Source organism: Macrobrachium nipponense, chromosome 49, assembly GCF_015104395.2.
Source record: "Macrobrachium nipponense isolate FS-2020 chromosome 49, ASM1510439v2, whole genome shotgun sequence".
Taxonomy (NCBI): Eukaryota; Metazoa; Arthropoda; class Malacostraca; order Decapoda; family Palaemonidae; genus Macrobrachium; species Macrobrachium nipponense.
In genome coordinates, this window is record NC_087224.1 from 11,909,908 (window position 1) to 11,935,249 (window position 25,342).

A 25,342-nucleotide genomic window follows, 5' to 3' on the forward strand; every position below is an offset into this window, starting at 1 on the left:
GACATTTCCGAAGCCAATTAATCACCAAGGAGATGAGGAAGCCGCTAAGAACTACGTAGCAACCCAGACATCATCATACGGAAAGGTGACAAATCATCAGTGTACGTAGTGATGAAGAAAAGTGATTATTTTGAAAAGATGGATAGGATCCTCCTGGACACTTCCAAATTCCAACGCAAGTTGACAAAAGACCCCACCGAGGACCTCAGAAAGAAAGTGTCGAGGCTTGTGACTAGGGCCAACAATCAGCAAGCACGTCGTAAAATTCCCTAAGGTAAAAGGAGACTATGGGCCCGGTTACTGCTACGGAACAGTGAAAACACACAAGGCAGGTAACCCCTAAGGCCCATCATCTCTCAGATGACATCCCAACCTATAGGATAGCGAAAGTCCTGAATGATTTCCTGGTACCTTACATACCCGGTGCATATTCACTGAAATCAGCGGTGGAGTTTATTGATCTCCTACAGGAAAAAGGACCAGAAGACGACATTGCCTCACTCGACGTTGAGAGTTTGTTTACGAACGTTCCCGTCGAAGAAACGATCGACATCATTCTTGATCGTGTATACAGGTCCGAGAAGAACCCGCTGCCCATTTTCCGAAGATGTCCTCCGAGAGATGCTGAAAGCTAGCACTACAGAAGCCCCTTTCCTCTCTCATCAGGGGAATTATTTTCGACAAGTAGATGGAGTCGCCATGGGATCCCCACTAGGGGTCCTCTTTGCAAATATGTACATGGCCACCGTCGAAGAAAGGACCTTTAGAGAACATCTAAAACCCCTAGGATTTATGGGCGGTACATCGACGATATATTCGTCACAATAAAAGAGCCTGAAGATACCAAAAAAACTGCAGCATGCTCTGAAAAGAAACTCAGTGCTCAACTTCACCACAGAGCACAGCCAGCAGAAGACTTTGCCATTTCTTGATGTCCTGGTAACAACAAGAAGGACAGTTTAAGACGACCGTTTATACGAAAGCAACGAACGCTGGCCGTTGCTTGAACGCACGCGGGGAGTGCCCGGACGACATATAAAAAAAAAAGTCTGTCGTGAGTGCGTATGTCAACAGAACCTTCACCACAACAGCTCATCATGGAAAGATATACATAACGAACTCGACCGAATTCGCCAACTGCTGACAAACAACGGGTATGCAGATCAAATTATCGAAGCAGCAATAAAAAAGAAAATGGACGAATTTTACCAACCCAACACCATGGCGAAAAACGAGGAAAACTTGATTATTTACCATCGTGTACATTATGGGTCTGCATACAAGGAGGATTGCTGCACACTACGCGGGATAATAAACAGAGGCGTAACCCAAAAGCCCCACCCCTTACCATAAAATAAGCCTCAGGATATATAGTAAGCCCAACCTTGTAGCAGCCTTAATAATGAAGAACAGCACCGCTCCGGGGGGACCGAAGGAGATGTGCACGAATGTAGTTTACAAATTTACTTGTCCAGAGGAGGTGTGTAAACCTCACAGCCAAAACTACATCGGGCACACTACAACGACCCTTCGGAGACGTCTGCTGGCTCATAGAAATCAAGGGCCATCCATCAACATTACATAGATGTTCACGACAGGAAGCCATCTCTACAAGAGCTCATAGAGGGCACCCAGGTCGTACACAGAGAAGGACAACTACGGTCGCCTCTTAATAACGGAAGCAGTGAGCATCGCTATTCAGAAGCCGACCTTGAACGTCCAACAAGAATCAGACCATATACTCCCCTCCAGCAGGAGAAGGAATACCCAAGCCAACAGGGACCAGACAGCGCGCCCCAATCCACCGAGAACATCGCGCCCCTTGGAAGGCATGAGAAGACCCAGCGTCAGCGAAAGTCAAGTAACATCCTTACTCAGGTCGCTGAGACCCACCCCAACACAATGAACATCGCAACCGTTAACCAACGTAGACCATTTTGGACATACACACACACACACACACACACACTCAAATTTAAATCATACACATTTATGTATAAACAGAAATTATCTCTTGTACCTTTATGCATGCTATAAAATATATACATATATTTGTACTCCCGTATTTAGATTTCTATATTCATTTTCATTCCTGTATGTAATTTTGTAATTTTTATCTAAAACCAACATGTAACATATTAAATTTTAAACATACATTTAAGGAAATTCTAGCACATGGCATTGTATTTTGAATATTTATTTAACCACTGTTTAAACTTTCACTCTTATTGTCGCAGTACATATGTCCTTATATTCTTTGTAACTAAAACAACGCCCTTAAGCTGTTAATCCCTAGACTAACCAGTACCCATACCTCGAGGTCATACCTCCCACACGATGAGATAAATAGGCCGAAAGGTCAGATTGTAAGTCAGTAGTCGCTTGATAATGCCATAAGGCGAAACAGCTGTCGTGACAAAATTCAATAAATGGAAGAAGGAAGTCTGCGTATATTTCACCAGAAATTGACGAACGAGAATCGGAAAAAACTTCGTCGGTATGAAGATACCTGCAAGAAACTTATTGATGCCACTAAAGCAATTGCTTTTAACGAAAATTATATATATATATATATATATATATATATATATATATATATATATATTCCACAGACCTTTCAAGTTGGTATAACTGGACCTGCTCAAAAAAAGTAAATGGTATTTTACACTTGATGAATTTGAAGAAAACATGTTTAATTACAGTACCATGAAGTTCAGTTTAATACCTAAAGTGTATAATTATTATTAATTCTGAAAGTAGATCTCTTACTGCTCTAAATAAGGGTTACTTTCTCCCTTTGTGATGTCTTTACCTTGTATTTTTTCTTGATTCGAATGAGATTAGGTAAGTCGCATATTGTTCCCTCCATAGAATAAATTCCTTCTACAACAATCATAGCTTTTTTCCAAGGGCGTCGAGTTCGCGGGTGGCCATGTATGATTGCTTCTCGTAACTTTCTCTCCAAATCGTCACTGTCATTGTGACGGAACACCTGAAAGAAAATGTATGAACGAGATCTTCAAGTATAACACACAGAACATACTATCCTAAAGATGCTTTATGTCAGAATGATTAAATAACAAATAAAGAATAAATGGTAATATTAAATACTACAGTCTTTAGTTATATCTTGCACTAAAAAGTTAATACAGTAGACCCTTGACTCACGAACGCATTGACCCACGTACAACTCGATCCCCGACCAAAATTATAGGTAAAATTTCACCCTTGAACTACGAACTAACTTTGAGATACGAACAAAAAAAAATGCGGAAAATAAAAATTCTGTTTGGGTCATGAACTAATTTTTAGACACAAACATTTGAAAAATGCGCGAAATCGCCCAGCACACGTGAGAGCGTTTGAGTTGCCATGGGAACAGCCATCCTCCAGCCGCCCACGCACGGCGTCACCCACGCATCGCTCTTTGTCTCATCTCATTGTGTACAAGACGTTCGTCAATTCGCTTAGCATTTTTTGCGCTAAAACTTGTGATTTTCTTCATAATGGGCCCTAAGAAAGTGAAGAGTGGTGGTGAAAGTAAGAAAGTGAAGAGTGATGGTGAGAAGAGGGTGCAGAGGAAGATAACCATTGAAATAAAGAAAGAAATTATAGAAAAGTTTGAATCTCCGGAACGAGATCTCCCCGACCTGGATGGGGGAGGGTCTCCTTCCGCACAATAACCTCCTCCCCACCCACCACCCTCCTCTTCTCTTGTCCGTCAAGCCAGAAGTCTCGCCAGTCATAGTAAGTGTTCACTTTACAAACGTTTTTATAGTGTTAGTTTACCATTTCAAATTATATTATTAGATATATTAAGGTTTTTTACACTGACTTTTACATTATCTGTGTAAAATAAGGCAAAATATACATAATATATATTGGTTCGTAGGGGTCGAGAACCAATTAATATTATTCCCATTAAACCTTATGGGGAAATTAGCTCCGAGTCACGAACAATTTGGAACACGACCAAGGTCTAGGAACGGATTGTGTTCGTGAGTCAAGGGTCTACTGTATACACAAACACTCCACAAAATATGTGTAAGTGAAAAACAGAGAAAAATATTAGGTAAATAATGAAAGTATATACATACACTAATGGTAGGGTGTCACAAGGGAACATTAGTTATTTCACCCTTGTTATTTCCCCTTCTCATAGATTTTATAACGAAAAAAGTGGTCAGAGATGAAAGATTTGGTTCAGGTTGGAGTAATGACAGAAACTTAACAATTTTGAATAAACACAATGCTGCTGTAATCAGCAAAATGCATGTCATTCCCATGTTACCGCAGCACCAACTTACAGTGTTCTGATCTTATGGCGCTTTTTCAAATACATTTATCAAGAATAGGTATCTAGTTACTAAGTTGTAATAAAGTTAAGGCACATTTGTTTCTTGTGCCACAGCTACAACCGTATATTTAGTGACATACTTTCTTCTTAACACTTTCCTCTCAATTGAGTGAAGCACATCTAAGAGTTGTTATGCTCACTGATAACATGAAAAAGCAACATAGAGCAAAACCAATTAAGAAAAAACAAGAACACATCCAGTCTGTGAAGCACAGTTATAGATGAATGGCTAGTGAAATTGAGGCTACAAAGCCAAGTGCTGCAGCAATTTCTGATATGTCGGGTGTAAGACCGTGAAAAAAGGGAGCTGGGCAGTAAGAAAAGAAATACGCAAAATAAATATGAGGAAGTAAAAGGACCTAGGGGCAAAACTGGCCAAAAATCACACACCTGCATTACAACATAACAGTTAAGAGAGGTAAAAGGCTAAGGAGTGCAAGTAGGGGCTGAAGGGACCCTGCAAACCCTTCATTATTGCCTAAATGCCTACAGTGCACCATATAATCACTAATGGGAGCTTGGATGTGCACATGGTGAACTGGATTCTTCTCTTTAAGTAGGTCTGATGACTGGAAGTCATAAAGTTATGGGGTTTTAGTGTAAAAAAATTTCCCTGCTTTAGACAAGGTTTATATTTTGGGACTGCATCCTATTTCTGACTGTGTACTCTTCCTATTATCATAATTCTTAACCCATTCACTCAAACAACATTCTCATTTGCAATTATATTTGTCTTCATTATACCTAGTTAGTGCGGCACCCATCTTTCTATCATCTTTAATTCAATTTTTGATCTAATTCCTAATTCAATGAATAATAACTGCCAAGAAAAATTATCCAACCCCCTTGATGACAACAACAATACATAATATATAACTCCTTCATTGTTCCAAAGAGACTAAAGACAATTTATACGATGCAAAAGTCAATGATTAATAAGAATGAAAATCTGAAAAGTAACCCTACTTCTGCCTACACATCACAACAACTATGCATATTCTTAGTGGTAAACCACTACGGGGGCATCAGCGAACAAAAGACAAAAGGCAAATTTACAGTACTTACTTTGACAGTGGCTCCAGAGAGACGAAGGCCAAGTATAAGTGAGGCGTGATTGAACTCGTCAGAGAAAACTAAACAACCAGGACCCAATATCGATGGTAAATTAAGGACATTGGTTGCATATCCCATTCCAAAAGTGATAGCATCCTCTACCCCAAGGAATTCGCTAACTAAGGTCTCCAGTTGACGATGAACATCTGATGTGCCTGAAGGTAAAAAATTCAACTTAACCTAAAAACATATAAAAAATGTAAATAAGTTTTCCAAATACAAAGACTGAACATTCTGTACATAAATATATTTATTTCTACCTATTATCATTATTACTTTGGAAGAAGACCCTCTTTTCAGATATAATTCATTGAGAAGAATGGCAGATGCTGTTGAGATTATTATTGCAACTTCTCTTGGCATATAATTTTCTTCATTTCAGTAGCCTGTGAATCTGGCTGGTTGTGGAGGCACGGATTTGCTAGTAAGGGAATGAGGAGGATCTGCTCATCCGGATCATCGCTTGAGGAGGAGGGAAGCGGTTGCATTATCTCAGGGATGCAGCTCATTTTTCTCCTTACGCTGGCAGTAAGGAGAGTCTTGAGTGTAATATTAAGAGTGGGTTTCCACCAAACAATGGTAAGGCCCTCCCTGCAGTGTCTAGCAGTGGTTCATGCTGTCATCAAAGACTGTGTTCTTCGAAATATACTAGCACTGAGGGATGCAGCCGATGACCACTACTTGACTCTCCAAGACTCTCACTATTCATTTACATGGAAGGGCAGCACTATACCTACACTGCGTGAGTGAATATGGCAGCGCTCCCAAACAGCAGTACATTGTGAGGAGCACCCAATCCTCAACATTTCTCAGGACTCATTCCTCCTCCCAACCACCATCAAGAGAACAACGGGGCATGCCCCTGTGATACGGTCATACCCGAACTTACGCGAGTTTCGGTTCCAGACCCCCTTGTGCAAGGCAAACTTTCGTGTATGTGTGATGTCATGGAATCTTCCTGCTTGATGAATCTGTTGCGCGTCAGTGACTTCATACTAAGGGGGAGTAACTTACAGAGAGAATTTGTACTTGTGTGCATTGTGTTACACCCTTCTTGAGGGGTGTCTATAGAATTATGGTTCACTGCTTTTCAAGGTTGGCTCCTTTGTGAATTGTGCGGTGAAACCGCAAGACCATGAAGAAAAATGGCCATAGAGATGAGCACTGAAGAGTGGTTTTACTAATCTCTTTTCTTTCCAGTGTCAGGGACTGTTGATTGTACTGATGCAGTGAACTTTCTTATTCCTTTTTATTTCTCATGTTCTATTTTTAATGGGAATCATATTTTTACTTTGTCAGGAACTCCTCCTTTGAGTACACCCCATGAAAAGATGTTTGATTATTGGAGTAATGGAATGAAGAGACTGTGACATTTTTATCTTGTGGAATGAACATATTCAAGTTTGAGTGACGATGTTTCAGTTTCCCGTGTCTCTTGGAGAACAGTTCATTCTCTCTATAGTGTGTCTGTATTTGTTAATCCAAATCACATTAACACCCCTTGCTTGTTGTCGTTCCTATAATAAATTTTCTTTCCTTTTATATAGCTGAAAGTTTGATTCGGTTGCCTATGCTAATTTGCAGTTTTTCTTCTTTTTTTTTGTGCATGAGGAACAGGTTTTCAGGCCAGCCAACACTGCCAGGTTCAGAGGTGAGACACAACATCGTGACGTGTTTTAGAACTGTGCATTTGTAGTTCGTAGATGGTATAGATAAAAATCAGATGAATTTACAATTATCTACTGTGCAAGTAAAGAAGTACAGAGAAATATGTCGGTTTTAAAATTACATCTTTTTAAATAAAATAATTTATTGTATATACTTACCCAGTATAATTAAAATTGCTATAAGTTCCACTCGTCAAAGACAGCTTGAATTAAAAATTCGCGGGCAACATTTCAAACTGTGTAGGTGACAGTTCCGCCCACTAGCGGGAGAATAGGAATAACCATGTGTAGAAAGATCAGTTTGTTAATGCCTCATGCCCATCAGCATGGAGAAGGGTGGACTTCAAATCTTTAATTAATGGGTAAGCATATACATAAAGTTATCTTATTATAAAAATGTCATTTTTGTACATGCAACTTACCCAGCAATTAAAATAGCGGATTTGCACATTGACAGGAGGTGGGTTTCAAAAATATAGAAAAACCAAGAGCTTTACGTAAGAGTTGCTTGTAACCTTGAATATTTTCTTTTTCACAGTTAAATGAAAATACAAATTCTTTAAAATTCATTTGTATGAAAATTAAGATTACGAAATGGCATAAATACAACTCTGATGGTTGAAGTTCTGTTCCCAATCGCTAATCATAAATTGATAACTACTGCTTGTGGTGGAAAGACCTTCCCTCAAGGAAATTTTTGAAAACCTACGGATTCTGGAAACAACAGATGATCATTATTAAGTCCAACAATATTTAATTAAATCACGACTATCCTCACGTAAAAATTGTGTATATCATTGACCAACTTTTTACCAAAATTATCTAGATCAGCTGCATGAAAGAATAAATAATTAAATCAGTGTCTTCTTCCACTAAACCACTGTTTTCCTTAACAATTAACAACTACCTACAAATCAAAAAGCAATCACACAAATGGTAATAACCAAGTTCAAAAAATTTTACACTTATGGATATCAATAATTTCATGTACAAAAAGAACCCATAGAAAATTTACAGGTTCTGAAAGTGTGGTGATAATTGAGAAATATTTACATACCCCATAACCTAAACCTTGCCATATGCCACAAATCGTAGGAAACTTACTGGGCAGGAAAGGTTCAACCAATGACTATATTGAAGTTTTGATGATGTAGGCTTCAAAGATGATGACGGAAGAGGCAGAAACATGCGAGTTGGCAAGAAAATGTTTCATAAATAAATATAAATGCTTCTTAAATCCACTAAGCGTTATCTTACGAAGGAATCAAGTTCACAAGTTATTATCTTCAAAAATAATTCAGTGGTTCCAGATTGGAACCTGAGCTTGAACTGCCCTCCCTTCTTCGTGGCAGGTGGAGGCAAGACATTTTTCCCCCTTCCAAGAATGGCAAAATGCAAAAGCCATCCTTCCTCCATAAAAATCAAGGATGATGAGGAAGAACTGAAACAGGTCCAAGAGCCAGCAGAGCCATTTAAGTGTTGCGCAATCCTTTAAATTCCCAAGTTTCATTTAGAATTTGTTTAGTATGGCACGAGAGTTTAAAGGACTACTTTAATATACAAAAAGAATAAATTTTCTATAACATTTTTTTACACAGTAGGAGACATGGGTATTTACTACTCCAAAATATTAAGTTACATTATAAAAAAGAAGTAGAATAAGTTGATAGCATTAAATACAATGCTTATTGCTCCTTATCAGTTAAGAGAGCTACTTGGTGCTTATCTTAACCTGTAGTTGTGTGGCAGTACAGCCAAGAGTCACCTACTACTTAAGTGGAAGCTTTACAGCAAAAATTTTCTGTCCGAATCCTGGTAAACCGTGATAGGCGTCTGCCCTTGCCCTGGGCACAGCATCTAATAAAGACACCCATACAACATTGTCACCTACACAGAGAAAACCACAACCCATCCACTGGAAGTGGTGGGCACTTCAGGTGCATTGCACCCTCTTGAAGAGATAGTAATAGGAAAAAATCCTGTTTCCTGCCACTAAAGCATGCTAGTCAATAGAAATGTTATGATAACTTTTTAAAAACCATCATAAAATCATTGTATATAAAGAATGATTAATTCCCAGTATAGTTCGAAGGCAATATGGACATACGAGGTATAAGCATGAAAGATGAAAGATTAGGGGGTACAGGTTACTGTAACATCCTTAGCTTTACTAGAAGAAGGCAAATTGCTCATCTAATTCTGAGTGTGCCTCTAGGTAAAAGTTCATGAGGTAATACGTTCCAGTCAGAGGATGAAACGGATATGCCAACAGCACCTATGTCCCAGGCGATCCTTCATCCTAGTATTGACCAGCCCCAATGCTGCTGCACTTTGCTGATCAGACGACAAGCAGTGGCTGTTGCCATATTGCTATAGGAAAAAGATGGTCCTCTGAAAAACTCCAAATGGACTAAGACCTCCACTTCTCCAACAGAGCTGAAGAGCACTTTGGATAATCAGAGGACTATCTGGTATCAAGCTGTAGCTGGTGCTAAAAGTACTGTATGCCAGTCACGCTATGAGCTCATGGCTGATAGGTGCTAGTGGAAGTTAGTGGGAGCTCAGAGTAAGAGATGACGCCAGGCTGTAACCGATGCCAAATGAGAAAGGCAATGGCGAGCTGGACGCCAAACGAACTCAAAGCTCATGGCTCTATAGCTGGTGCAAAACCACAGTTGAAGCCAGAATGTAGCTGTCACTGGCAAACTGGGCATCAGGCAAGTCAGAAGCTCAAGGCACTGGAAAGCCCAATCACTAGGAACTAGACTTTTAGCTGGTTCCAGACGAGTTGGTGTTCAGGAAAGCTAGGAGCTCCAATTTCACTCCTCAAGAAAGTGAAAAGTAAGGGATGTGTGAAAGCTAAAGAACAGCCTGGTCTGATGTTCTTAGCTTTCACATAAAAAGAAAGCAAATGTTTTCTTTGATCAAATAGTGATCTTAATTGACTTTATCGTGACAACCCCAAGCTGTAGACTTGTAAGTAGAGGGTTTTCTATTCTTCAGAGCCAATGATGTCCATTAATTTCAAGGGGAGAAATATGGATCTAGAGCTTGAATGTGATCTCGTTGTAGCTAAAGATCCCAGAGTAGACAAAGAAAAATTTTCTTCGTTGTTTGGACAAAGCAAGGACAGGAAAAGGTTGTCAAAGCTGGGCCCCTGTGCATAATCGCTTAGTTAAGTCTAGACCAATACTTTTCGCTGATGAAGTACACAAGATTTAGATCTCCTCGGGTACAGAAGAGGAGTCCGAAAAAAAGCCATAAACTCGATGAGGATTCCTGATGGTTTATGAGTAAGCCTTAGTCCTGGGCTAAAAGAAGGGTCTCATGAAGGTCCTCCATGCACTGTTCTGACATGGAAGGAAGAAGCCAATTGCCAATGCAGGCATCCTGTTAGTACAGCTAGTACTCACGGTAAGATTGCGGAGTCACCTACAGTCTGAAGCTGGCTTGAAACTGGAAGACCCAGTCCTGGAGGCCAAATCTGATGTACTTCCTCGAGTCCAGGTGCATAAGGACGTGGAAGTATACGTCCTCATGTCTATTGAGACTATCTAGTCTCCTTACCGAAAGGCACAAGAATGGAAGGATTGGATTCTACTCTGAGTAAATTTGTATGAAGACATTCAAAGCACCGACATCCAGGAACTGTCTCCATATCCTGGAGGCCTTGGGGCCTAATCTTGGAGGCGAGGGAGATGGATGGATGGATGGAATATGGAATTTTGGCCAAAGTCCAAAAAATAGGACCAACAGTGTCATTCAGCGCTGAGATGAGGATGGACACTTCCTCTGTGAGGGCCAAAAACTTCTCTGCGCCTGTAGAATAGGCTGTCAAAGCTATTGTTCATTGACTAAAGGAGGTTTTACCCCTGAGAATTTGTGAAATCAACTGTTTGGCTCCCCTCTTGTCCCACTTCTCCAAAAACAATTGGAGACTTGCCTCTACATGTGCATGGGGACTTGAACCTCATATATTTGCTGATATCTGAGTCTGGGGCTTTTAAAGTACTTAGAAGAAAAACATATGCTGCTTAAAGGAAGGTCTTCCTCTTCCGCCATGAAATGTCTGTGTTTAGAGATCTTGGGTCAGCTTCTTGTGTAGTTGAGAAGCAAAATGTTTCACTGTTGACTGCAGAAGCAAGAAGTCTTTAACTACAGGAGAAAAGAGAAGCGACGATTTCTGTGTTGAAGTCACTCCTCAAGAGGCATAATAGCATCATAATTGTTTCTTCAACACTCCCATAGTGAAAAGACCAACTAACTTCTGAGCACTGTCTCTAATGCCTTTATTAAGCACAGGAGAACACTCCAAAAATGACTTGATATGAGGTCCAAAGATAAAAACTGGCATTCTTGGATTGCGTGCCATCGTGCCCAATGACCAGCGTAAAAACTAACTTCAAAAACCTTGAATACCTTACAAAACAATTGGTCAATCTCGGCTGAAGACAAAACATCACTTAAATAGCTAGAAAAACTGATGTCTTCAACGAACTGATGAGATCCAAGAAGTCCCTCTGTGAGAAGGCAGCTGCCCCCAGGGAAAGAGCTTTTCCAGTGGTATAATAAGAGTATCTTCAAGAAAATCTAACTGAGTGAAATTAAAACAAGACTATCGTTCCTCTCTTGTGACTAAGACCAAGAGTCTACTTCACTAAGTGCTTTCGTTGTCGATGTAGACAAAACCACCTTAAGAAGCGACCTGGGCGAATTGGAGGTTGGTTGCTCATCTTAAAAGTAGTGCTGAGGACTATAAATCACTGGTGAGAAGGTAGGAAAACTATGAAGCAAATACTGAATAACCATATACAGTTGAAGAGCCCTTCTCAACTTCCTAACCCTCTTTTCTAGCACCAAAGACACCAGAGACAAAAACAAGTCCCTAGTAGGCTTAACTGCAGGGGGTTTTCTTTAAAAAAAATGATATTGTTAAACTACAATAAAGTTTTGTACATACTTACCTGGCAGATATATACTTAGCTATAGTCTCCGACGTTCCGACAGAATTTCAAATCTCGCGGCACACGCGACAGGTAGGTCAGGTGGTCTACCTTACCCGCCGCTGGGTGGCGGGCGTATGAACCAATCTATCTCTCCAGCCAGATTTTTTCTTTCACCTGTCTCCTGAGGGGAGGCTGGGTGGGCCATTAGACGTATATATCTGCCAGGTAAGTATGTACAAAACTTTATTGTAGTTTAACAATATCATTTTTGTACATGAACTTCCCTGCCAGATATATACTTAGCTGATTGGCACCCTTGGTGGAGGGTAAGAGACAGCTAAAGTAATAAGGAGAGATAAGAAACAACTGATGTTGTAGGATATAAATAACCTTGGTTCTTACCTGTTCAGGTAGAAGACTTCATTGATATTGTCTCTGAGTCTGCGTTGCCTGGAGAGCTACGCTAGGACGTGACCTGATGCTGAAAGACTCTCGGATCTACCACTGGGATATGTGATCCCTTTGTGTGGTAGAATCCAAGTCGGATCCTGTTAAAGGGAGTTCGTCCCTATCTTAACAGGTCCTAACCACTACTACTGCAAGGAGCCACACTCATCAGACCACCTAACCAAACTACTAAAGATTAGTATTACGACCTAAAGAGATGCCTTCATGCATCCTCTTTAAGGCAACCAACAACAACAAATACAAGGGGGAAAAATTTATACTACTAAACAGGATGAGTTCCAGCTCCCTGCCCCAGCACTGAATCCGCAGATACGTACGGGCCCAAGGCGAAGCATTTTTCGTAAGTGATTCTCACATCACGTAAGTAGTGGTTCGCGAACACTGACTGACATCTCCAGAATGTTGTCTCCATCAGATTTCGCACGGACATATTCTTGTTGAAAGCAAGAGAAGTTGCTATGGCTCTTACTTCGTGTGCTTTCACTTAAGAAGCCTAAGATGTTCTTCTCTGCAGGATCCGTGTGCTTCTTTGATGAGCTTCTCAAGAAGAAGGACAATGCGTTCTTCGACAATGGACGAGTAGGCTATACTGACACCACAGGACCTCTCGGTTGGCTTTCAGTTGCTCTTTTCTTCTAAGGTAGTATTTTACCATTCTCACTGGGCAAAGAGTTCTCTCGGGTTCTTCTCCTACCAAAGAAGATAACCCACGAATCTCGAAGTTCTTGGGCCATGGACTTGATGGGTTCTCATTCTTTGCAAGAAAACCAGGAAGGAAAGAGCAAATGAGAGAGTCCTCCTTAAAACCCACATTACCATCAATCGCCTGAAGCTCACTCACTCTTCTGGCGGAAGCTAGAGCCATCAAAAACAGAGTCTTCCTGGTAAGGTCTCTGAATGAGGCTGAATTAGGGGGTTCAAACCTAGAGGACCCAAGGAATTGAAGGACTACATCCAAATTCCAGCTAGGTGTCTTAGGAGACTGCATTTTCGTTGTATCAAAAGACCTAATAAGGTCCTGTAGGTCCTTATCTTCCGATAAGTTGAGGCCCCTGTGCCTGAAGACATTCGCCAACATACTACGATAGCCTTTAATCGTCGAAACGACTAAGCCACATTCTTGTCTTAAGAATAAAAAGAAGTCTGCAATTTGATTCACAGAGGTACCGGAAGAGGAAACGTTATTCCTCTTGCACCATCTTCTGAAGACATCCCACTTCGATTGATACACTCGTAAGGTGGAAGACCTCCTCGCTCTAGCGATTGCCTTAGCAGCTGCTGACGAAAAGCCTTTCGCTCTGACCAGTTTCTGGACAGTCTGAAGCCAGTCAGACTGAGAGCGGGGAGGTTTTTGTGGTACCTGTCGAAGTGGGGCTGTCTGAGTAGATCGCTCCTTAGAGGAAGCGATCTTGGAAAATCCACTAGCCATTCCAGCACCTCTGTGAACCAATCTTGTGCTGGCCAAAAGGGAGCTATCAAAGTCATCCTTGCGGAATCTGACTCTGCGAACTTTTTTCAAAGTCAAGCCCCATAATCTTGAATGGGGGGAAACGCGTATACATCGAGTCCTTTCCAATCGAGTAGGAGAGCGTCTATCCCTATTGCTCCTGGATCCGAGATGGGCGAGCAATACAGATCCAGTCTTTTGTTCTTTGAAGTTGCAAACAGGTCTAAGAGAGGCCTGCCCCACAACTTCCAAAGGCTCTGGCAAACATCTTGGTGCAGAGTCCACTCTGTGGGAAGGACCTGATCTTTCCTGCTGAGGAGATCTGCCCTTACATTCCTTTCTCCCTGTACGAATCTGGTGAGAAGTTTTATCCCCCTTTCTTCTGTCCACAGAAGAAGATCTCTTGCTGTTTCGTACAGAGAGAAGGAATGCGTCCCCCCTGTTTCCTGATGTATGCCAGAGCCGTGGTGTTGTCCGAGTTTATTTGCGCAACTGCTCCTGTCACATCTGACTCGAACTCCTTCAGAGCAAGCCACACGGCTATTAGTTCTTTCCTGTTGATGTGCCAGGAAGACTGGTCCCCCACCCAGGTTCCTGACACCTCCTTGGTTCCCAGAGTCGCCCCCCAACCTGTTTCCGACGCATCGGAGAACAACACCAGGCTGGGGTTCTGGGATTGAAGCGGCAGTCCCTGCGAGAACTTGTCGGGATCCGCCCACCATGCTAACTCCTTCTTGATTTGAAGAGAAATTGACAGGGAGAACTTCAAATCCTGAGAAGGACGACTCCAATTCCGATGAAGAAAGAATTGGAGCGGTCTCAGGTGCAACCTTCCTAGGGAAACAAATTGCTCCAGTGAGGAGAGCGTCCCCAGCAGACTCATCCACTCCCTCACTGTGCATACTTCTTTCCCTAAGAAGGTTGTTACTTTTTCGAGTCCCCGGGCTATCCTCTCCTGTGACGGAAAAGCCCGAAAACTCAAGAGAGTTCATCTGGATCCCCAGATAAACGCACTCTTGAGCGGGAATCAGACTTGACTTCTGCAGATTGACCAGAAGTCCTAAGGAATAAGTCAAATCCAGGGTTTTCTTCAAGTCCTTCAGACAACGATCTCTGGAATTGGCCCTTATAAGCCAATCGTCGAGATAGAGCGAAATCCTCACCCCCCCTTCTAGGTGAAGCCATTGTGCCACATTCCTCATGATGGCCGTAAAGACTTGGGGGGCCGTGGAGAGGCCAAAACACAGGGCCCTGAATTGGAAGATTCTTCCCCCCATCATGAATCTTAGAAACTTCCTCGAGGAAGGATGGATTGGTACGTGGAAGTAAGCGTCCTGTAAGTCCAAGGACACCATCCAGTCCCCTGGACGGAGTGCTGCTAACACCGAGGCAGTGGTCTCCATCGTGAACTTCTTCTTTTCGACGAAGAAGTTCAGGGCGCTTACATCCAACACCGGTCTCCATCCCCCTGAGGATTTCGGAACTAGGAACAGGCGGTTGTAAAAAGCCTGCCGAACAATGATCTGCCACTAGTTCGATCGCCTCCTTTTCCAGCATCTGATCTACCGCTAGTCGGAGGGCTTGATTCATGATGGGGTCCCTGTATCTGGCCGTCAACTCCCTCGGGGTATTCGTCAAGGGAGGCCTCGAAGAGAACGGGATTAGATAGCCCTTGCCTTCAAAAGTTGACAGTTGGTCCCAGGCATCTGCGTCCTTTGTTTCTGGGTCCCAGACTTCTGCAAACTGTAAAAGCCTGGCGCCTACAGTTGTCTGAAGGACTTGAGTCTTACTTGGGAGGTTTGATTGACTTCGTAAAAGTCCTCCCTCTTCTATTTGGTTTCCGACCTCTGAACGAAGAGGATCTAGAGGTAGAAGCCCCCTCGAAAGGGTTCCTGAGAGGTCGGCTTAGCTTTCTTCGTCTTAGTCTGGAAGGTAGGGCGCGGCTTCCTTGCAGACTGCGCTAGAAGGTCCTGCGTAGCTTTGGCAGAGAGAGCCTTCGAAATGTCTTGAACCAGGTGTTTAGGAAACAGCTGCGTAGAGAGAGGGGCAAAAAGCAAAGACGATCTCTGAGCATGTAGACAGACTTTGTTAAAAATGAGCAAAATACTGATCTTTTCTTCAAGACCCCTGCTCCAAACAGTGAAGCTATTTCGCTGGCCCCACATCCCTCTCACCGATTTATCCATACAGGATAAGACACAATTCAAATCCTCCGGAGAAAACGTGTCCGGTCCTTGAGTTTTCTTGGCTAGGACTCCGAGGGACCAATCGAGAAAGTTGAAAACTTCCAAGACTCTAAAAATGCCTTTTAGAATGTGATCTATTTCATTCATTGCCCACATAGTTTTGGCCGAATTCAAAGCTGATCTTCTAGTGGCGTCTACTAGTGCCGAAAAATCTGCGTCAGCTGAAGACGGAAGGCCCAGTCCCAAGGGTTCTCCTGTCTCATACCAAAATCCTGTCCGTCCTGAAAGCTTCAACGGAGGGAAGGCAAACATAGTTTTCCCCGCTTCTTCTTTAGTACGCATCCATGAACCGAAACTCTTGAGCGCTTTCTTCATAGACAGAGTCGGTTTCATTCTCACACACGAAGATCCTTTTGTTGCTTTCGCTGTGGAGAACAACGAGTGTGGAGAAGGAGGAGCAGTAGGGCTCAAAGACTCTCCGAACTCCTGAAGGAGAAGCTCTGTGAGCTTCTTGTACGAAGAAACTGTTGCCGATGTATTAGTTTCTTCCTCAGAGGCTTCCTGGTCTTCTTGAGGAGGAGAACGGGGATGAGGATCCTTATGAGAATCCTTAGATGATTTCCTAGCTGGGGTACAGTGCGATGAAGGAGACAAACGTCTTGAATGAGGAGAAGATTCCAAAGTAGAGAGGCGTACAGGAGAACGACGAGTTGTAAAAGAAGGACGCTTATCCGAAAATTCTTGTCTAAACTCGCATTCCTTCCTAAATGCAGACAAACTCTTAACAGCAAAAGAGGAAGGACTCCTTTCTCTAGAAAGACCACGTCTATCCCTAGGGAAACTACGAGAGGGAGAGCGCCTGCTAAGATCCTGGCGCCGATCGTGAGGAGAGAGCGGCTACTAGGCGCCGAGCGCCTATCTGTCACAGGGCGCTTAGTGGAATCCTGGCGCCTACCAAGCGGCGAAACGTTGCTAAAAATAGGGCGCCTTTCAGGAGCAGGGCGCTTGAGAGGCTCTTGATGCCTACGAAGCGGAGAGCGGCTGCTACGCTCGAGCGCTTAAACGGAACAGGGCGTTCGGCGAGATCTTGGTCCTTACCAAGGGGAGAACGTCTGTAAGGCTCCGAGCGCCTAACAGAAGCAGGGCGCTTGAGGCGTTCTTGACTTCTAGCAAGAGGAGACCGATCAGGAGTAGGGAGTCTCGAGAACGAAGAGCGCCTACTAGGAGAACGAAGCAAACGAGGATCAAGGTGTCTTTCTCCAGGAGAACAGCTACTAAAAGAATGACGCTTACCAGGAGCAGGGCTCCTATTAGACTCTTGATGTCTTACAGGGGAGGAGCGAACTCCATGCGATGAGCGCCTACCAGTCACGTTATCCGACGCCCGACTACAGTAGTCGGAAGGAGAAGTGCGCCTACTTTCAGAAGGGCATTCCCTAGGTTCTCTGAGAAGACAAGAAGAAGAAAGATGAGGACGGAGACGACGAAATAAGTCTTCTACGACCTGAGCGACTCTCTCTTCTTGCACGAACTCTAGAAGAAGGAGAAACAGAAGGGGCTGAGCATCTACCCGAGGCAGGAATCCGATTTGGGGAAATATCTTCATAGTCCAAGGAGCGCCTATCCGTCGAATGGCGTCCCGACACCTCCGAGCGGGAGTGGTGTTCCTCTCGTGAAATGTTACGATGTGTAGAAGTATCCTCAAAAGAAGGAGATCGCCGATTACAAAGAGAGCGCTCTTCCGACGAAACGCGCCTCGATCTCTTGATAGGGAGAGACAAATCCTTCCTTCTACGCGATCTCGATGCCAAGGAGTCCGCCAAGGCTGTGATCTGAGCTTGTAGGCCCGCTAGCACTCGAGAAGGAGAGTCCCCAGGATCTTCTTCCGAAGCAAGCTCAGCGCGAGGAGCGGGAGAAGGAGGGCGATCACCGGATCTCCTAGGCTTCTTTGCTTGCAAGGAAGCTACATCAGAAAAGTCTTCTGGGCTGGACGCTAACGTACTGAAGGGAGCCTCCGCAGCCCTCTTCAACGGGCGTGACGCCTCCTTAGAGCTCCAACCACGCTTCGACGAAGGAGAAGAGGATGACGAAAAACACTGACGAAGAATATTCTTCTTCTTACGATCCAAGGCAGCCTGGGAGCGAACTTCAGGATCTGCCGAGGGGACGCCTGACCGGTGGGGGCTCTCCCTAGCCCTCCTGCGGCTTTCGACTTTCCTCCTCCACTGGAACTGGGAGTCTGGAAGAGGTCTAGGCCTGGAGGCACTAAGGAGCCGGTCAGACGCACCCTCCACATCACTGGGAACACTGCACTTATCATCACTGACACTCTTACCTTGATCAGTACGAAGATTCTTGTCTTCCTTAGAACACAAGGAAGCTTTTGAGGCCGCCGCCTCCGAAGACGAATCTACGGCTTCAGTGCGGGGAGCAGGAGCTGAGACCTGGGAGGAAGGTTCTAAAACTACATTAATGTTAGTTTCATTCTCACTCATTCTCGACCTGCTCGAACTCCTTGAAGAAGCTTTACGTACCCTATCCCTTTCAAGTTTCCTAATATAAGAAGAAAGAGCCTTATATTCATCCTCGTTCAAAACCTCACACTCTTGACACGGGTTACTAAACGAACATTCATTCCCCCTACATTTAACACAGAAAGTGTGAGGGTCAACCCGCAGCTTTCGGTAACCTCACCTTACATCCATCGGTCAAACATACTCTAAACAAAACCGGAGTTTTGGAAACAGAATCAAAATCAGACATTCTACAGGAAAATCCAGTGCAAAGTCAATAACGGTCCACAATCAGCGTATGCCAAGCCAACATAGAGCGAATACGTCACCAAAATGTCCAAATCAATCTCCAGGCAAGCGAGAAATGAAGAATATATCGGAATGAAACGACAACAGTTGTTATCGCTTCAGCGACAGAAAAAAATCTGGCTGGAGAGATAGATTGGTTCATACGCCCGCCACCCAGCGGCGGGTAAGGTAGACCACCTGACCTACCTGTCGCGTGTGCCGCGAGATTTGAAATTCTGTCGGAACGTCGGAGACTATAGCTAAGTATATATCTGGCAGGGAAGTTCATGTACAAAAACACAAATATCATCTAAGCACTGCTAGATAGGCAGAAAAGATGGATCCAAAGTCGAAAACTGTCGTCTTTAAGCCAGAGAATCTGAAAACACAGGCGCTAACAGCACTCTACTTCAATGAATGCCAGAGCACATTCATTGGACGCATCACATTCTTATGTTTGATGCTAAAGTGCCGATGGACACAAATGGGCGCTCAAAACTGTCGCTCCAGGCGGTGCACTAATGCGGAAATGTCCATGAGTGGAAGAACGTCTTTACTCAAACACCAAATGTTTCTTTTCCACGCCCGCTCACGAGAATTTGAAGAAAAAATTAGCCACTTCTGTAAGACACCTTTCCAATGGCTGTCTGTAGCACACTGTGATTTGCAACAGGTATGCTTGAGGGGCCAACTACATACTCGTGGGCAAATCCCACTAACCTCCCTTGGGCCTCTGGTAGGGTTTCTTCCAGGTTCAGGCTAGTGTTCCAGGGACCTTCACAGAGATGATTCAGCTGGTCGAGTAGCCAACTCCACTAAACTTCCAAGAAGAAGCCTTTTCCGTGGGTGTCTGTCGATAACTGGGAAAATGCATCAGGTTTGACTGAAGGGGCAATTACCTGGGGTAATTCCCACCAGCCTCCCTTGGACGTTCAGTATGACTTTTCCCAGGTTTAGGGGAGTATGCCAGTGACTTAGGTTTAGGAAAACTGGCAGGCTGGATAATCACCTCCTTCACAACACGACACTCACTCGAAAGGTTAATTTCTGTTAACCCGGACACATTGTAGTATGATGTTTATCAGGAGAGCACTTATAGTCACCTTGGCGCTTATGGGCGCTTTTGGAACATAGCCACTATGGGTGCACATGTGCTTCTGGGCGCTAATATGGCCGCTTTTAACGCCTTGCTACTCCGAGCACAAGCTGGCACCTTCGAGCGTTGTAGCATGAGTTGGTGTCAAGCGGTAGCGAGCATTACTGTGAGCTGGAAGAGAGGAGCATTCACAATGTTCACATCAACTTGGATGCGTGTCCTTTTACAGGAAACATGAGAAAATTACCTCAGAAAATTTCAAATTTGTACTACTGAAGCGAGTACTAACCACAATATACTAATGAAGCAATTACTGGAACCAATTCTCGTTTGACGATAGCAGAGACCAATTCTCGGGCTACGATAGCACTAGTCTCTCCTACTACTTTCTGCCCTTACACTTCAATCCTATGCAAAGGAAAGTGAGAGGGTTAAAGTAATATTATTTACTGAAGGTTAGCAATATTAGGTTCAGTAAACAACATGACAAGCAATTCTTTGGCCCATAGGAATGACAAAATATTTAATAAACACTTTAAAGCATGTATTGATTGTCGAATTTGAGAATATCCTATGTCCTGAGTAGAAGGTTCAAAGTAATATTATTTATCGACAGTTATCCAAACTATGTTCGGTAAATGATATGCAAAATCCTGGCCCAAAGGGAAAACTTCCAGAATTACCTTTAAGTACATATATATAGAAGAATTTACTAGTAACCTACGGCCTGTAAATATCATCGACATAATTTTGGCCCAAAGAAATGACAAAAGATACATGAATTCCGTTTTTGGGACAAAACTATATTGGTGGCTAACACTAAGCCTATAAATGATGAACAGTCAACGATTACTTTTAAGGCAATTGTTTAAAGACCTCTAGTAATTCGCCTACACTCTGTAAACATCATCAATGTAAAATATTTTGGCCTAAAGGAAAAATACAGGATACAAGAATTCCTTTTTAGGACAACATTATATTGTCGGCCCACAAGAGGCCTATGAAAGTCCAGCATTCACGAATTACTTGTAAGGTAATTGTCTAACATACATCTAGTAAACCGCCTACACCCTGTAAACAACAATGTAAAAGCTTGTCCTAACGTAAGATATAAGAATACTTTTCAGGGCAAAGTCATATCAGCAATTCGCAAGAGAAGTTGCTTATCTTTTAGCCTAAAAAATTACCTTGAGGTCAAAGACAGTTTATGAGTATCTACAGTAAACCCTTGCCACTTCGTGGTTCAAGTTTCGCGGCCTCAGTGCATCACTGATTTTTCAAAAATATTCATCAACAAATAAAAAAAAATAAAAATATCGCCATATCAGCAGCCTTATAACGGAATGCAGTGTTGTTTCATCGTGATGCGCGAGAGAAATGGTTTCCTAGTATACCAGACAAAGAGAGAAGCTCTCTCAGAGGCTTTGTACATACCCACGGGCACTCAGACAAGGCACGTGATTGGTTTCCAGCGCGAGATCGACGAATGAGAGCACAAGTGGCTGTATCCCATGAGCTGATTGGCTGCACATCATCGCATCCTCTCCCAGCTGCTTCCCTTGTTGTATCTCACCACTCTCGTTCACGCTGTCAACTGTCTCTCGCATATCTCAGTGTTGTGTTCGAAATTAACTTTTCGTTAAGCTCTTACAATGCCTCCTAAGCGCCATGCCCCAGCGAAAGATTCCTCTAGTGAGCCCAAGAGAAAGAGGAAGATGATGACCATCTGTGAAAAGGTCAAACTTTTAGATATGTTAAAACAGGGCAGAAGTTATGCTGCGGTGGCACGCCATTATGAAGTGAATGAACCGACAGTGCACTACATGAAAAAAGACGAAGCTAACATCCGCAAAACTGCTGCAATAAACTTCAATAAAGAAGCGAAACGTTTGGTAACTCCGCGTAACAAGAATTATGAAAATGTTCCCTGCATTAGCCTTGTGGGTTGCCGATTGCAGGAAAAAGAAGAAAAAAAAACGTGAGTTTGGATACTAATGTGATCAGGATAAAGGCCTCTCTATGATCAAACCTTGCCCGATGACGACGACAAAGGAGATGCTGAAGAAGCCGCTGAAGATGATCCTGACGAACCTCAAGCCAGTACTGGCTCTGCCACGAGTGATTTGCCTCCTCGAGGACGAGGCTTTACAGCCAGCAAAGGCTGGTTCGATAAATTTCAAAAGAGATATGGCCTCAAAAGCGTGCCTTTGTATGGTGAGGCTGCCTCTGCCGACACCGATGTTGCTCGTCGTTACGTAGAGGATGAGTTTCCTAAGCTCATCAGTGATGGCGGCTACCTCCCTAAGCAAGTTTTAAACATGGACAAGACAGGCCTCTTTTGGAAGAGGATGCCTTCTCGTACATTCCTCTTCAAGGATGAAGTGAAGAGGCCAGGCTTCAAGGCCCACAAAGACCGTGTTACTCTCAACATGTGTGGCAATGCTGCAGGCTTTATACTTAAGCCAGGCCTTATTTATAAGGCCAAAAATCCACGGGCCTTAAAAAACAAAAATAAGGCTCTGCTCCCCGTGTATTGGATGCATAACTCTAAGGCCTGGATAATGAAAGCCCTGACCCTTGAATGGTTCCTGTGAAGCTGTATCTAGCTCAGATGGGCCTCCCTTTTAAGGTCCTTTTCTTGATGGACTGTGCAGGAGGCCATGCAACAGACCTGCAATATGATGGGGTTCAGATCGAGTTTCTGCCACCAACACCACATCTCTAATTCAGCCGATGGATCAAGGTGTCATTCATGCCTTTAAGGCACTACACTTGTCCCAGGATGGAGGGCCTCATCACGGCAATTGACAACGACGACGAAGGATTCACCTGGAAAAAGTACTGGCGTAACTACAACATTGTGTCATGCTTGACTAATATCCAGCAAGCATTGAAGGACACGAAAACCGAGACCATAAATTCTTGCTGGAAGAAATTATGGTCTAATGTGGTGCATGACTATGCAATCACTCGGCAGTGGAGAAGGCGGTGAGGCTGGCTCGCATCATCGGGGATGAAGGATTCGTCGACATGATGGAAGAAGACGTCAACGGCCTTATTGATTCCCACTCGGACCCACTGACAGATGAAGACCTCATTGAGATGACGAAGTCTGCAAGTGAAGAAGAAAGCAAAGAAGAGCAAGACAAAGAAATTGAAGAGCGTGGCCTTACCCTGGAGAACCTGCAACAATTGTGCAACATAGCAAGGGCAATGCAACGATTTGCACAAGACATCGACGATATGGTTTGAGCTGTCGAGTTTAGCAACTGTGTTGACGGGGTTATATCCTTGTACAAAGGCATTTTGCAACAAAAGAAAAAACGACAGCAACTACCCGTCACCATAATCTTCTCCAAGGTAAAAAACCCAGCTACACCATCAGCGCCTCCAGCAGAAGAGCCTCCGAGTGAACCTGAAGCCTCTACGAGTGGAGTGGGAGCCTCTTCTCTGCCACCACCAGCCTCTTCGCCTCTCTCAGAAGCAAATGTTGACGATCCAGCGCCAATATCTGACGATGAGGCGCTTCCCGAACTGATTTAAAGGCCTCATTATACCTGTGCAGTAACACCATCATCATCATCATTCATCATCACATTCAATCGAACTGCACAGGTCTGTCATCGTCGTCATTACTGGAATCAAGTCTAAAGATGCTACTGTCATTGGTGAGTGCAGAACACCATAATAAGTATAAATATACATATAAATATACATATTTTAAACATTCTGGTACCCACACACGCATATACGGAAATTCCTAGGGGGAGCCAATCCGACTTCGTGGATTTTCGCCTATAGCGGGGGGGGGGTGGGTTCTGGTCCCCATTAACTGCAATAAACAAGGGACCACTGTATACTCAGAGAACACAACATTCCAGAATTTATGATAAAGGGCAAAACTATTTAATGTTGCAATTAATGAAAACTGGTATATAAAAAACATTATGCAAAGTTTGGCCTAAAGGAATTGCGTAATATATGAGAATACTTTAGGGCCGAACTACTTTCGTTGGCCAGTAAAAGTAAACCACAGATTAGTCTATGAATCAGTTCAACAATTACAAAAACAAGAAAAAAAAACTCATCATGAGATTCAATTGAAGGATACTATGTGTTTCACACCACTGAAATCCAGTTAAATAACCGGAAAATAATGAACAAGCTATCGCCACCATCAGTGTTTACCTGAACACAGCATGAACAAACTGATCTTTCTGCATACAGTCGTTCCTACTCTCCTGCTAGTGGGCGGCACAGTCACCTACAAAGTTTGAAGTGTTACCCGCAAATTTTTAATTCAAGCCTCCATTGCTAAGTGGAAATTATAGCTACTTTAATTACTGAGTAAGTTGCGTATACAAAAATATGAGAGAGAGAGAGAGAGAGAGAGAGAGAGAGAGAGAGAGAGAGAGAGAGAGAGAGAGAGAGAGAGAGAGAGAGAGAGGAGGAGAGACCTTTGACCTGCTAGCCAGCAACATTTCTCGTTCTTGTCATATTAAATTGACATATTTGACAGCTTTGCTTCAAGCTTCTCTTCAGTAGTTAACAAAAGATGAGGGAAAGATTATTTGTTTAAAATACGTATTACATCCAATTTTGTAATTGGTACAGTTACACTACGTATTTCATTTTTATATAATTTAATTAAGAGTTGAAAATTATTATTTATACAGTATTAGGTAAATTATTTATTTATTATACAAAACAAATAAATATATACAACTGTGCTTAACCAAAAAATGACACTATTTTTGAACTATTACTTCTCCAACTTTCAAATACAAAATTATAATCCTGTAACTTTCATGACTTTCAATACAGATTTATGCACCGACACCCATTTTGATGATTATTCTTTTTCTCGCATAAATCCTTAGATGTATTCAAAGTCTGTACACTGGACTCCCCGCATTCGTGTTCCCGACATTCGTGGACTCTGGGCATTAGCGGATTTCTCTATGGACCTCATCTACACGTTATTCGTGGGAAATTAAGAGCATTCACAGTATTTTTCTATGAGAATTATCCCCAAATTCCTGGATTTTTTTATAAATTTCATCATAAAATGCACTTGTGTGATAAACTATTAAAAAATAAGGTATAAACATTTTTAGTGGGTTTTTCATGAGTTTCAACTTAAAAAAAAAAAAAATAGGCAGTTTTCAGCGTTTTTATAGGTGTTTCAACTATTCGCAGATTCTAAATACTATTTGCAGGGGTTTAAGGTAAGTATCCCCCCCAAAAAATACAAGGAGAAC

The 25,342-nt window shown here is 42.9% G+C and overlaps 1 protein-coding gene across 3 annotated transcripts in view; it reads right to left on the bottom strand.

Annotated features, from left to right (window-relative positions):
- Positions 1 to 25,342, bottom strand: part of LOC135205330 (serine palmitoyltransferase 2-like) — a 176,467-nt gene that overhangs the window by 56,272 nt on the left and 94,853 nt on the right. For all 3 annotated transcript variants that reach the window (XM_064235778.1, XM_064235776.1, XM_064235777.1), the window contains 2 exons: positions 5,423 to 5,625; positions 2,813 to 2,992 (listed from right to left, as the gene is read on the bottom strand). In XM_064235778.1, coding sequence (XP_064091848.1) covers positions 2,813 to 2,992; positions 5,423 to 5,625 — 383 coding nt within the window. The remainder of the gene's footprint in view (positions 1 to 2,812; positions 2,993 to 5,422; positions 5,626 to 25,342) is intronic.